This window comes from Rattus norvegicus, chromosome 12 (assembly GCF_036323735.1).
Source record: "Rattus norvegicus strain BN/NHsdMcwi chromosome 12, GRCr8, whole genome shotgun sequence".
NCBI lineage: Eukaryota > Metazoa > Chordata > Mammalia > Rodentia > Muridae > Rattus > Rattus norvegicus.
In genome coordinates, this window is record NC_086030.1 from 48,223,918 (window position 1) to 48,239,245 (window position 15,328).

Genomic DNA, 15,328 nt, shown 5'->3' on the forward strand with positions numbered 1-15,328 from the left:
GTTCACAAAGCTGGGAACCTGGAGCACACTATATAGCCAGCAGTCAGCTCAGCAGGTTGGAGAGACTGTCCTTTCCAGGTGCTTGGGTTGGTTTAACCCTGTTTAAGGCAGCTTAGTAGGTCTTTGTTTCTTTCAGGCAGCTTAACTTCTTCATAGTTTAGCTTAGTTTTGATCCTCTGAGCCTAACTCTCAGATTTTACTCCATTAAGAGGCAGGGGCAGGAGGGGGAGGTAGTGAGTCTTGTCAGTTTCAGGGACTTCCCGAAGCTACATTGAGTTGTTTATCTTCCTGCTTAAGCAGCTTCCCTGCAGCTTGGAATGTTTCAATCTCAGAGGAAACTGTTACACAACATGCCATCTGTTCCTCCATCTCTTAAATTTTTTCTGCCTCATCTTCCCGACTATAGATGTCCACCTATGGCTAAGAAATAGGCCAGCATGCCACAGTGACAGTCACTTGGGAGCTTCACCAGTGGTTGAGTTAAGGCAGATAACAATAATGATGGATGGGCATAAACACAGATATAGAAGGCAGTTGGACGGGCACGTCACCTCCATCTAGAAAAACCAGAGAAGTTGCTTCCCCATTGGGTCCTATGATCTTCCCAGCCATGGGTTTTTATCCGGGATTACAGTACCAGATGTGAACTCCCTCTTGCGGAGCAGGTCTTAAATCCAGTGGGAAGGTGGTTGGTTGGTCTTACCCACGACAGCTGAGCCACTACTGCAGAGGCAGGCACGTCATGCCTGGCATGTGGATACTTCAGCATGAAAGGTCCATAGGTAAGCGGGAATGTTGGTGACAGTTCTCCACCAGCAGCCTGCCTGGCCCCTTCTGGCATCAGGAAATCCAGCTGTCAGAGTGGGCGTTCCCAGCTTAATGTTTCCGTGCCCTACAGTCAAAGCATGGGCACTGGTATCTTCATTGCATACAACCAACAGCAGTAGCAATAGCCTATATGGCTTGAGGGGCCTTAGGGGCTTCTCTGGTCTGCAGCTCACAGGGAGGTAGCCCGTCCCAGCCATTGTCCTTTTCCATGCATGTAGGGTTCCATTTGGACTCAAACTTCAGAGTTATCGTGGTAACAACCTCCCTTTTTTATCTTTCCATTAACCAAGCCCCAGTAGGATCGTAAGGTAGATGGGAATAGAATTGTGCCTGTTTGTCTCTCCCTTCTATTTCCCAAATCTGCAGAACGCTCAGAGGTTAGCATTACGTCATCCACATAACTGAAACTCTTCCAGAGTTTAGGCAGGACAAGGCAGCTTCCCGAACCACCGTCCCATAACAAAGATGACCTGAATGTCTGTCGCCATCTGTTCTCAGCAGGTGTCAGGAGATCCCGGAAGCTCACAACTAAGACGGAACTAAAGCCAAACATAAGTGAACTTTAATACAGCCCCGCTCCATCCTTTGTATCCATTTGTAGCAATTGCTTCCTCCAGAAGTGGAGGTTGGGTACACAGAGGTGCTAATTAATTAGCTCACTGTAACCCTCAGCCATTCTCTCTGAGCCATTAAGTTTCAGTATCCCCAAACTCCTTCAAGAAGCCTCCCTACTCTTCTCTATCTCTGACTTATCCAGTTAGCCTGACTTAATTTGCTCAGACCTATTCTGGAACAAGGGGGATAAGGCTCTGCTCTCCGTAGCTGCACCTGCTGGCTCACTGGGTCAGGGAGGCACTGTGTTGGCACACTGGATGTGGCTCTAGTTGTTGGTCTCCATGCCCAGTTGTCAGGGGAGTTCCTGGCTGGGCAAAGCATCTCCAGCGCTAGCATGGAGGGAAATGTACCTCCTTAATCTAGGGACACAATCACCCACCCTCGGACAGGTTTGATCATCAATCACAGACATCTGTGAACCGCTCCTCAGGCTGCAGTCTTCCAGAAGTTTTAGCACACAGTTTAACTTTCTATCAGTTCTCTCCTTAGGAACTCCAACTCAATACAAATCTTGTCACACTTGTTTTTGAGCAACCCGGACAGACCCTCTTTTCTCTGTTTTACCATTTAATCGGAATCTCCGTTAGGTTGTTCTCTCACTTTAAGGACAGTCTTTGCCTGCTGGTTCTAAATCAGAGATCTGCCAACCTTCCCACCCAGAGCTGGCTAATGGTCGTGAGATTTAAAACATCGCCCAGCCCCCTCCACACTTGCCTTCTCACATATGTAACCAGATAGCTATTTTATCTGTGAGGAGGGCAGATAAAACCACTGGCAAATCTCAGGAGAAATAGGAAGCCCCAAGAGAGGCTTCTCAGCCCCTCTGATGTAGTCATTTACATAAACCCAACTCTGTGGTAATTAGAGGGTGCTCTTATCTAGTTAGAAAGATGGTTCCGTAAGTGCTTTACTGAGAAACATTTAGGTGACAATGATTTTAGGTAGTTAGGTAATATTAAAAGTTTCCGTTCATTTAGAGTAACTGTATCCAGTCAGAGCGCCTCAGAAAATCAGAACAATAGAATCTTGGGGTATTACTTTACGTCAACAGTCAGAATGTAACGATAACCGCTGTTTGGAGAACACAACGCCACAGGCGGGGCAGGTTATAAAGAAAAGAGGTTTACCTCAGCTCATAGTCCAGGCTCAAGGCTAGGGGATACATCTGAAGGGGCTGCCTTACCCAAACAGAACCTCACAAACCAATCAGGAATCCAGAAGAAAGTGTTGGCTCTCTCCCCTAACCCCAGTGTTGAGGAGGTGGAGCCCCCAGCACTGAGGGGGTGAAGCTCCCAGTGTTGAGGGTGTGGGGACACCCCCCCCCCGCATTGAGGGGGTAGGGCCCCTAGCATTGAGGGGGTGGGGCCCCTAGCATTGAGGGGGTGGGGCCAAGGACGATCACTGTGGATGTGAGGCCAGTCTGAGCTACACAGTGAATTCCAAGAGACTCTCCCCAAGCTCTCACCCCCAGATTCAATCTTGGGACTGACCCTAACGGTATTGTCTAACCCTGATCAACCCCTCCCGCACCCCAACCCTGAGCCCCCACCCATAGACACCAAAACTGGATCAAGTTTAGTGTTTCCGGATGGGGATACAATGTCACCACATAAAACTCTGGGCACGTGCATACCAAATGGGAAGACAGAGCAAATTACTCGTAAGGAGGCCTCTGTCCCCCTTCATCCCTCCTTTCCCCAAAATACACATTGATGTTCGGGATAAGAGCTACAGTATCCAAGACAATGAGGGCACCTGAGTGCTTGCCCACCAGACAGCTATGCTATGCGTCTTCAGGCGATGTTTAGCCCAACTGTGTCCCGTTTGGTTGAGTAATCTCACTTTAAGTCTGTAGCGAAGCATACAATAGGGTTTGCTTTGGGGCTGGAGGGATGGCTTCATGGTTAAGAGCGCTCACAGCTCTTGGAGAGGAACCAAATTTAATTCTCAGCTCCTCTGTTGAATAGCTAATCATGGATGTAGCTCTAGCTCCCTCTTCTGGTCTGTGCGGGCACTGCACATGCATAACATAAAAATAACAAATATTTAAAAATAATTTCAAGGGCTGGAGAGATGGCTCAGAGGTTAAGAGCACTGACTGCTCTTCCAGAGGTCCTGAGTTCAATTCCCAGCAACCACATGGTGGCTCACAACCATCTGTAATGGAATTTGATGACCTCTTCTGGTGTGTCTGGAGACAGCGACATATACAAGATAAATAAAATTTCAAAAATGATTAGATTTTATAGCTTAGAATATAGCCCAGTGGCAAAGCACTTGCTTATTTGCACATAGCCCTGAGCTCAATTTCTAGTCAAATGGAAAAATTGGACTAAAAAATTATTTGTTTTATGTGTATGTGTTTTGCCTGTACGTGTGTGTGCGCGCGCGCACGTGTGTGCATGCGTGCACCTTGAGCATGCAATACCTACAGAGGTCAGAAGGGGATGTCCAGTCCCCTAGAACCGGAGTTGCATGCGGGTGGCGCCATGTGGGTTCTGGGAATCTAACTCCGGTCCTCCGACCTCTTAACCACTGGGGAATCTCCAGCCCCAAATTCGGATTCTAATTTGTAAAAGGGAGTTAAACAATGTCCTAACTCTATCGTTACAAGTGACATTTTGGCTATAAAATGCAAAGAAAAGAACAAAAATCTCACTAGAGCTGCAAGCATCTTCAGGAGAACAAGCAGATTTCAGGAGACGGCGAAAGTCAGTAACTTTTGTGTCCAGCAGAGGGCGCTGTGAGCATCTGCAGAGCACCATTCAGCTGGAGTGAAAATCGCCAGTCGGGGCGCCTTCCAGGTGACTTCCTACACAACCATGCTTATGGAGGTCAGAAGACCACTTGTAGGAGTCAGCTCTCTCCTTCTGCCCTGTGGAGTCACAGGGACCAATAGGGAACAAACTCAGCCCAACGGGCTTGGCGGTGGGGACCTGTATCCGCTGCATCATCTCGCCAGCCCCGGAAGAGCTCTTTCTTATAATTAGGATGTGAGGGCTAGAGAGATGGCTGAGCACTGACTGCTCTTCCAGAGGTCCTGAGTTCAATTCCCAGCAACCACATGGCGGCTCACAACAATCTGTAATGGGATCCGATGCCCTCTTCTGGTGTGTCTGAAGACAGCTACAGTGTACTCATGTACAAAATAAATAAATAGGGGGTTGGGGATTTAGCTCAGTGGTTAGAGAGCTTGCCTAGGAAGCACAAGGCCCTGGGTTCGGTCTCCAGCTCCGAAAAAAAGAACCAAAAAAAAAAAAGTATGACAAAATAAATAAATAAATCTTTAAAAATATTCATAACAACCTGTAAATGTGCAGAGAGGAATGTTAACGTCAGCCTCCATGTTCTTTCAGCTGCTCCTCCCTCTCGTCTCCTTGCTCCAGTCTCCTTCTCCTCTCTAAAACTTTTCTCCCACCCATCCTTCCTTCTCGTCCCATGACAGGCTTCCTTCTATCTTGTACCTGCTTTCGCCTGCATAATGACATCATCCTACAGATAGTGAGTTTGAAGTCAGCCATGAGCTGACAGTAAGAACCTGTTTGTTGAATTTCTGAGTTTAGCCACGAGGAATCCGTGGGTCATTATTGGAGGATGTTGTTCACTGTTGGAGGAAACTCAGAATCTGCCATCTTCCCACTCTCTTAACCCCTGTCTCTTTGCTCACCTAGGGTGACCCTGTACGCCGAGTTCCTCCCCATGAAGGCCAGAGCCAAGTGCATTTTGCTGATTGAGGTAAGGGGGTGGGTGGCGGGTCTCCAGGGGATGCAAGCCGGTTCTCAGATGAATGTAGCCACAGGACTGCAAAAGGGAGTTAAAGATAGAACAGACTCAGTAGACAGACCCTTTAATACAGTCCCTCATGTTGTGGTGACCGCCAACCATAAAATTATTTCAACCGTAATTTTGTTACCATTATGAATCGTAATGTAAATATCTGATATGCAAGATATCTAATAGGTGACCCCTGGGAAAGGGTCTTTTTTTTTTAAGATTTATTCATTTATTGTATACAAGTACACTGTAGCTGTCTTCAGACACACCAGAAGAGGGCATCGGATCTCTTTACAGATGGTTGTGAGCCACCATGTGGTTGCTGGGAATTGAACTCAGGACCTCTGGAAGAGCAGTCGGGTGCTCTTAACCGCTGAGCCATCTCTCCAGCCCGGGAAAGGGTCTTTTGACCCCCACAAGAGGGGTCATGACCTAGAGGTTGAGAACCACTGAGCTAGGATCTCACACACGTTGGGCGAGTTTACTGAGCTACACCCCTGGCCTTCTTTTGTCCCTTTTATTTTGAGACAGAGTCTGGCTAAATTGCCCAGGCTGGCCTTGAACTCACTCTGTGGCTGTCAGGGCCAGCCATGCAGGGGACTCACGGGATAACCGTTTCTGTTACATGATCACACTGGGCGTCACTCTGCCACCAACTTACACAGTCTAACAACAGTAGTCATCTGACATCGGCATGGAAAATTGATGATTTTCTATCTAAATGGCTGTGTTCGTTTTTTTTTTTTTTTTTTTTTTTTTTTTTTTTTTTTTTTTTGAGAAAAGCTTTTACTCCGTAGCCCTGGGCGGCCTGGAACCCACTCTGTGGCTCAGGCTGGCCCTGGACTTGTGGCAGTCCTCTTCCTCTGCCTCTCTGGTGTGGAGACCACAGGCACTCACCACCACCCCTGTGGTTGTTTGATAACATAATGAGCCCGGGACAGCTGATCTTGACATCCGGCTAACCCCGGTCACACTCGGTTCTCATTTAGGACCCTTAAACCTCCCAAGATCCAGCAACTAAAAGTGATGGTTTGCACCTGTGATCTCCAAACTCAGGAGGCAGAGGCAGGAGGATCCCTGCAAGTTCCAGGCCAGCCTGGTCTACAGAGCAAGTTCCAAGCCAGTCAGGACCACATAGCAAGACCCTGTCTCAAAAAAAAAAAAAATTTTTTTTTTAAGTTCGTACCTGGTTGAGTTGTATGACTAATGTTCATCCTAACCAACCAGCATCTTTAACGTAGCCATTGCTAGACATTTTAGCGGCCACGCATGATGATCAACAACAGAAATGGATTGGGGCTCCTTTAAGTGAAGGCTCTGGGGACTGAAGTGTGGCAGACTGGCAAAGTCATTACTATAAGGTCCCTCCTGAGCCTGGTGAACCAAACACGTCATCCCTGCTTCAGGGGAGGCTGAGGAGTGACCACAACTTCCAGCCCTGCCTAGGGGCAACTGTCTTAGGGTTTGCATTGCTGTGAACAGACACCATGACCACGGCAGCACTTATTAAGGACAACATTTAACTGGGGCTGGCTTACACGTTCAGAGGTTCAGTCCATGATCGTCATGGCAGGAAGCAGGGCAGCATTCAGGCAGACACGGCGCTAGAGAAGAAGCTGAGAGTTCTACAGCTCTGATCAGCGGACTGTTAATGAGGACTCTCCCAACACTGGGCAGCATACGTTTGAGATCTCAAGGCCCGCCCCCACAGCGACCCGCTGCCTCCAACAAGGCCACACCCACTCCAACAAGGCCACACCCACTCCAACAAGGCCACACCCACTCCAACAAGGCCACACCCACTCCAACAAGGCCACACCCACTCCAACAAGGCCACACCCACTCCAACAAGGCCACACCTCCTAATAGTGCTAGTTGCCATGGGCCAAGCATTCAGACACATGAGTCTATGGGGGGTGGGGGTGGGATCCATACTTATTCAAAGCACCACAGCCACTTAGTGAGACCTGGCTCAGAATGGAAAGCAAGAAGAGGGGTGAAGGCCGCATCCCGGTTGGTCGAGTGCTTGCCTCCCATGCACAAGGCCCTGGCTTCAATCCCCAGCACTTAAGATACTGACCTTAATATTAGGGTCACCATGAAGCCTGATGACTTGAGTTTAAAACCCAGGACCCATGTTTTGTAAGGAGAACTGACTCCCCCCACCCCAAATTCTCTAACTATGACTCCCACCACCCCCTCAGCAAACAAAGAAACAATTATGATTTTAAAAAAACAACAACAACAGTAATAAAGTCTCTGTTACCAAGCCCTGTCTTGAAAGACCAGGAAGGGACAAGAGCAGCCCAGAGAGTTGGATGATGGAACCTCTGAAGAGACCATGGGCTGGGCCAGCCTGTGACTTCCCTCTCTTTAAGATCAGTCCACAGTGGAAGCCGCAGGCAGGGGGCCTGGTGTGTGTTTGGGGTCCTTTCCAAAACAGGAAAAGAAGGAGAATGACGGGGTTGGGGATTTAGCTCAGTGGTAGAGCGCTTGCCTAACAAGTGCAAGGCCCAGGGTTTGGTCCCCAGCTCCGGAAAAGAAAAAAAAAAAAAAAAGGAGAATGACTTGGGGACAGGGATAAGGCAGAGACGACCCCAAGGACGGACACTGAGCCTGTACGGCCAGGAAAGCTTATGTAGTAGACAAAAGCCAAAAGTAGACAATATGTATAGTCACACGCAGAGACGATGGGAGTGTAACCACAGACTTTCCATCCACACCCAATTTCCCCCAAATAATGACTCTGAGACTTCTCACATATGAATTAACGCCTAGCCTTGGGCCGTTCCCTGACTAGCTCATAACCAAATCATTGCCACGTGGCCAGTTACCTGGTCCTCAGTTTCACACAACCATCTTCCTCTGTCTCTAGGGCGAGTCACCCCGCGCCTATTTCCCAGAATGCCCTCCGTCTCTCTGCCAGATGTCCCACCTTCTAATCCTGAGCTCATTGGCCATAGGCCTTCTTTTCTTAATCGACAGGTGAAACTTCCACACATTGCACAAAAGATTCCCTCTCGTGGAAGCCTTCGAGTGTCCATCAATCCATACACGCATATGGAGGATGTGATATATCTACACATAATGATAGCATCGAGCCTTCAAAGGGCAGGAAGCCATGACGGGCCACAGCAATAGCGGGCCACAGGGACATTATGCTTGCTGAAGTAACCCAGACATAAAAGATGAGTGCTATGCGATTCTGCTACGCAGGTGGTCAGAATAAAGCCCGATCGAAACGACAGGACAGGCATCTCTGATCATGTCCCTATTTGAGAGGCTCAGGCAGGAGGATCTCAAGTTCAAATCTAGGCTGGGATACGTAGCCAGTTCGAGGTACAGCCTGGGCCGCATAGTCAGACCCTGTCTCAAAAGCTTTATTTTTAAAAAAAAGGACAATGAGAAAAACAAATACAGAGATTGCCAAAGAACCGTGGCTGGGCAGAGTGGGAGCTGACTGTCACGGTTCCACAGAACGACCTCCAGAGAGGTCCACAGTATTGACGGCCGTGGGACAGCGGGGGCATGCTCAATACCAGTGCATACTTAGAACAGTTAGGGAAAAAAATTGGAAACAATTCAAAGTCCCTTGAGTGTCCCCTGCCATACCTGTGTCACACACTACTGATCCTTCCCTCCTGCTTCGCTGTGCTCTCCCGTTGTGCGGGTCCGGCCAGCGCTGCGTGGGTATTACGCAGTATGGGAGGGGCCATAGCAGGACGTGCGAATCAGGCTTTCAGTCCACCATACCCCACAGTCGGCATTGTACGGACCACGCTACCCTGTTACTGACTCCCATTCTCCCGTGCCAGGTTTTCTGGGCCATCGGGACCGTGTTCGAGGTGCTTCTGGCTGTGTTTGTGATGCCCAGCCTGGGCTGGCGCTGGCTGCTGCTGCTGTCGGCCGCTCCACTACTTGTCTTTGCTGTTCTGTGTTTCGTACGTATGTTTAAAGCCATCTTCTTGCTGGTCCAGGTTTTTGTTCCTTTGAGGCAGGGTCTCTCTGTGTAACCCTGGTTGTCCTGGAACTCACTCTGTAGATCAGGTTGGCCTCGAACTCAGAGATCCACTTGCCTCTGCCTCCCGGGTGTGGGGGTTAAAGGCTTGTGCCACCATCCCCTGGCTTTAGGGAAGATTTTTTTTTTTTGAAAAAAATTTTTTTAAGATTTATTTATTTACTTTATGTATATGAGTTCACTGTCCCTGTTCTCAGACTCACCAGAAGAGGGCATCAGATCTCATTACAGATGGTTGTGAGCCACCATTTGGTTGTTAGGAATTGAACTCAGGACCTCTGGAAGAGCAGTCAGTGCTCTTAAACACTGAGCCATCTCTCCAGCCGAGGAGGAGTTTTTTTTTTTTTTTTTTTTGGAGCTGGGGACCGAACCCAGGGCCTTGCGCTTGCTAGGCAAGCGCTCTACCACTGAGCTAAATCCCCAACCCCGAGATTTTTTGATGATGGTCTTCATTCAATCCACCTGAACCCAAAACTCAAAAAGCCACCATGGTGGTGATGACACTTTTATGCTCATGTTACCCTGTTTAACCCTGTAAACACCTGACCGAGGAGTCAGAGGCCTGGGGAAGTGATGTCATTGCACTGGGTCCTATAATGGGGTAGCCTACAGAGGACCCAGCATTTGAAGCCAGGTCCTCTGACTCCAGAGACCTCCCTCTTAAAGATGCCCACAGAGGAGAGAAGGTGGGCAGGGGGAGTGCTCTGTCCTGTACTGACCAGCCACACCTGGGTCTCCTGTCCCCCACCCCCAGTGGCTGCCAGAGAGTGCTAGGTACGATGTGCTGTCTGGGAACCAGGAAAAGGCGATTGCTACCTTAAAGCGGATCGCAACAGAAAATGGAGCCCCCATGCCTCTGGGGAAGCTCATCATCTCCAGACAGGTCAGTGTGTGTGTGTGTGTGTGTGTGTGTGTGTGTGTGTGTGTGTGTGAGTGTGCATGTGAGAATATGTGTGTATGACTGTGTGTGTGTATCTGTGTGTGTCAGTGTCTGTGTATATGTGTGAGCGTATGTATGTATATGTCAGTGTCTGTATGTGTGAGTGTGTGTGTCTCTGTGTGTGATTATATGTATGTGTTTGTGTATCTATGTATATGTCAGTGTCTGTATGTGTGTGTGTATGTATGTCAGTGTCTGTATGTGTGAGTGTGTGTATGTCTGTGTGTGTGAGAGACTGTATGTATATGTGTGACTGTGTGTATGTGTGTGACTGTATATGTGTGGGTGTCTCTGTGTGTATGTATGTGAGAATATGTGTGTGAGTGTGTGTGTCAGTGTCTGTATGTGTGACTGTGTGTCTGTGAGAATATGTATGTGAGTATGTGTATGAGTGAGTGTGCATGTGTGTCAGTGTCTGTATATGTGTTTGTGTGTGTGTGTTTCTGTGTGTCTGTATGTCTCTGTGTCTCTGTATCTGTGTATATCTATGTGTATATGTATGTCTTTGTGTGTTTGTATATCTGTGTATCTATGTGTTTCTGTGTCTGTATGTCTGTGTTGGTATCTGTATGTCTCTGTGTGTATGTATATGTCTGAGTGTGTGTCTGTATATCTGTATGTCTGTGTATGTCTCTGTGTGTGTATGTATGTCTTTGTGGGTCTGTGTCTATGTGTGTATATCTGAGTGTTTGTACATCTGTGTCTAAATATATGTCTCTGTGTATGTGTATTTGTGTCTCTCTGTGTATGTGTGTGTACACCAGGCTTCAGCTGAGGCGCCTGTGCACTGGAGGCTAGCCAATAACCCCTATGTCCTTGTCTTGAAACAGGAAGACCGAGGCAAAATGAGGGACCTTTTCACACCCCACTTTCGTTGGACAACTCTGCTGCTGTGGTTTATATGGTAAGAGCTGCTGGTCGCCCACTGTGTGCCCCTCCCACCACGACCCCTCCCACTGTGAGCCCCTCCCATAGAATGGCCAACCCACCGATAGCCCCTCCCACCGCGGCCCCGCCCATCACGAGCCTCTCCCACTGCACATGGTCAGGACTTATTTACTTATTTATCTTACCTCTGTGTGTGTGTGTGTGTGTGTGTGTGTGTACGCGTGCGGACATGTGTGTATGCATGTGTAGATGGGAGGGCCAAAGATGAAAGATGACGGGTTGGGGATTTAGCTCAGTGGTAGAGCGCTTGCCTAGGAAGCGCAAGGCCCCGGGTTCGGTCCCCAGCTCCGGAAAAAAAAAAAAGAACCAAAAAAAAAAAAAGATGAAAGATGACATCAGTTATCTGTCACAGTCTCTCTCAACCATACAAATCAAGGCAGGGTCTCTCACTTGAAGCTAGTCAGCTTGCTATGGAGATCTGCCCTCAGCCCCTGGAACGTTGGGATGACAGGCTGGCCATCCCCGTGTGCTGTCAGTACCACACAACTGATCCATCCACATCTGGGTACCACTTGATCTGTTCACTTCTTCACGTTTCGAACTTGACCTGGAGCCACTCAGATAAAGTAGCTTTTGAAGGAGACATTTCTATCTCTGGTTTTCAAGGAAACACTTGCATTGCTAGCCGTCCCTAAGGACTCTCTGTAAGGTAGATGCAGTAAGGATACAGGAAGGCTTTTCAAAGCCTTCGTACTGCAGACAGGGCAGCTGTGGTGAGGCCCTGGATCCTGGAGCACATGATGAAGTTGGTGCAACCAAAGGAGCTGGAAGAAAACTTCGAAGGAACCTTTCTACAGGAGGTCACTGTTCACTCCGGCCAGGCCTTACCGTCTGCACCTGTTGCCTCGGCTACCACTGGTGGTACGCAGCCCATCCTTGAAAACCAAGATGTGGTCAACAAGGCCATTCTTGGGATCCGGCCCCCCACCCCCACCCCGTTGCCATCCGGTTTGATTTTTCTTAAGTGACAGCCATGGGAGTAGACCAGAAGGGAGGCAGATGCAGAGAGTGATTGCTTTTGTCTTTGTAGCAAGTTTAAAGTCCAGTTTCAACCATCCTTTCCTCTCTCCCTCTTCCTTTCTCTCCCTCTCCCTCTCCCTTTCTCTCACTCTCCCTCTCTCTCCCCCTCTCTCCCTCCCTCTCTCTCCCCTTCTCTTTCCCTCTCTCCCTCTCTCTCCCTCTCATTCCCACCCTCTTCCTCCCTCGCTCTCCTCCCTCTTTCTCCCTCTCTCCCTCCCTCCTTCTCCCAACCCCCCACCAGATCTAGCATGCAGCATTGTTCTGGGTGGCTGGAGGGTTTGTGTTCTATTTTTAACCTGCTGCCAAGTCTCCCTTTCACCTTTCACAGAGGCATTGATTAGAAGAGAGGTTTCCCAGCGTGGTCAATTACCGAGAAGAGGGCAGAAAGGCTTTGATTGCACAGAGGCAGGCTTGAGTTCTGCCTCCACGATCCTAAGAGCTGAATCAATTCACCAAGCACTTATTAAGCACCTGCTGTGTGCCCGGTACAAAGTGGCATCCAAACGGTTTTTAGAAAGAGGGCATTGGACAGAACTAAAATACCGGCCTTTAAGGATCCATAATTCAAAAGAAGTTAAATGAGTTTTAAAGAACCTGTCATTCACTGGGACTGATTTAGAATCCCAAAAGCCATTTCTGAGAGGCTAATTTTAATGCTGTCCATGTCAAACCTAGCTCTTACCTCAAAGAGAATACAGTTTATTCAGAAGCAAATATAATGTGTCCCTGTGTGGAAGTGGTTAAATAAAGAAATGCAAAAGTAGGAAAGCCATAAATCAGGGTATTTGCCAAGTCTCCACTCCTCAGTATCAGTTACTGCAAACTTATAGCATAGCTTTTCCCATCTATCTATCTATCTATCTATCTATCTATCTATCTATCTATCTATCTATCATCTACCTTAGTCAGAGTTTCTATTCCTGCACAAACATCATGACCAGGAAGCAAGTTGGGGAGGAAAGGGTTCATTCAGCTCACACTTCCACATTGCTGTTCATCACCAAAGGAAGTCAGGACAGGAACTCAAGCAGGTCAGGAAGCAGGAGCTGATGCAGAAGCCATGGAGGGATGCTGCTTACTGGTTTGCTCCCCATGGCTTGCTCCCCATGGCTTGCTCAGCCTGCTCTCTTATAGAACCCAGGACCACCAGCCCAGGAACGGCTCCACCCACAATGGGCTGGGCCCTCCCCCCTTGATCACTAATTGAGGAAATGCCTTACAGCTGGATCTCATGGAAGCCTTTCCTCAAGGGAGGCTCCTTTCTCTGTGATAACTCCAGCTTGTGTCAACTTGACACACAACACCAGCCGGTACATTATCTATCTATCTATCTATCTATCTATCTATCTATCTATCTATCTATCTATCTATCTCTATTATCTATCTATCTATCTATATCTATATCTATCTATCTATCTATCTATCTATCTATCTATATATATATATATATATATATATATATAAAATCTGTCTTCCTATCTACTTACTGGTAGGAGAGAGTGGTCCCCTAAGTTGATCCATTCCAGCAGTTTTACTTGAGAGTTGAGAGGATGTTGGGTCAGACACAGACTGCAGGCAAACACATGACTGTTTAGATGGCCCCAGGTAATTTTGTCTTTCCACATCAGTCGGCCTCGTAGATCCTCAGCACCGAGTTTGTTTGCTTCTAGCGACTCTTCTTTATATTTCCCCATGAAGAGCCAGGGCCACGCCTTGTGTACATGGATGCTGGATGCTGGTTTATATCCCACCGCACCAGGGGGCTCGTTCCTAACATCTGACCAAACGAGGCTGTCAGGCGACCATGCCGCCGTGGTGAAAGGCCGCGGTGAAAGAACACACACATCGCCGCCACGAGCCAAGCGACAATTTCTCCCACCTTCTGTGTCTGACATTCACGTGTAACATAATTACAGCAATGTTGTGCTTGAAGTTGCAGTGGCCAAGAATGCAGGTTGGGCTGAAGAAATAGATATAGAAGATGAAGGAAATGTTTTTAGCCAATCAAAACTGCTTTAGTCAGACTGACAGAACCCGAGAACCTGCTGATCACCTCGCTGTGATCTCTGTAACCACGGGTGAGACTCGGCTTCAGCTTCTGGTTGTGTCTGAGTCCCCTCATGGCTGTCTTTTTTTTTTTTTTGGTTCTTTTTTTCGGAGCTGGGGACCGAACCCAGGGCCTTGTGCTTCCTAGGCAAGCGCTCTACCACTGAGCTAAATCCCCAACCCCCCCTCATGGCTGTCTTATGAATGCTCTGGATCTGTGCACCCCGAATTCAGATTCCATGCAGGAATGAAGATGTGAGCCCCCCACACTCTGAAATTAAAAAAAAAAAATCATGTTCAATCCCCCATGCCGGCCCAGAACGCCCTGTGTGTGCCAGTGGGAATGTCACTCTGTCTGTCTTGGTCCTTTCCATCAGGATGCTTCATAGCCACCTCCCTGCTCAAGGTCAGGGACAGAGTAGACCTTCCCAGGGCCAGGAGGGGCCTTGGCCTCTCTGACATCTCTGTGCTCTCTGCAGGTTCTCCAATGCCTTCTCTTATTACGGCTTGGTTCTGCTCACCACAGAACTCTTCCAGGCCGGAGATGTTTGCAGCAGTAAGTACCACCCCCCTCCACCTTCACCCCACCCCTCGAGCAGCCACATTCGCTCCCCTGCAAGCTACTGTCCTCACTGTCATGGCATGAATTCCAAGTTCCCAAGACTCTGGGCAACTTTGCGATGACCGAGTTGGCACGTGCCCAGCCCACCTTACCCTGTGGGGGCTTGGGCTCTGAGGTTAGCGGAGTGTACGGATAAACAGAGGCATCTCAGATATAGCTCACTTGAGGCGAGCACAGTCAGCCTGCACTCCGCTGAAGGGATGCGAAGGTCTTTCAGCTCTGCCAAAAGACCGAAGGAGAACCCACTCTAAGGGCAAAGGGGGCACCCCCAGTTAGCATGTGTGAGGCCCTGGGTTCATTCCCCACCACAAAAATAACTAAATAAGTAAAATACCAAATTTTTTGTTTCGTTTTGTTTTCTAAGGCCGAGGCTGGCCTCAAACTCAGCAGGCTCCCACCTGAGTCTCCTTGGTGCAGGGATTAGGGATGGAATTATAGGTGTTCACACCTATAGGTAGATGCTCCCTAGTAGGCTTTTTGTTTTTAGATAAGGTCTCACCATGTAGCCCAGGCTAGC

The 15,328-nt window shown here is 48.5% G+C and overlaps 1 protein-coding gene across 3 annotated transcripts in view; it reads left to right on the top strand.

The window, feature by feature from the left end:
* Positions 1–15,328, top strand: part of Svop (SV2 related protein) — a 59,637-nt gene that overhangs the window by 32,369 nt on the left and 11,940 nt on the right. For all 3 annotated transcript variants that reach the window (NM_134404.4, XM_008769316.4, XM_063271030.1), the window contains 5 exons: positions 5,115–5,178; positions 9,033–9,158; positions 9,990–10,118; positions 11,006–11,079; positions 14,669–14,745. In NM_134404.4, coding sequence (NP_599231.3) covers positions 5,115–5,178; positions 9,033–9,158; positions 9,990–10,118; positions 11,006–11,079; positions 14,669–14,745 — 470 coding nt within the window. The remainder of the gene's footprint in view (positions 1–5,114; positions 5,179–9,032; positions 9,159–9,989; positions 10,119–11,005; positions 11,080–14,668; positions 14,746–15,328) is intronic.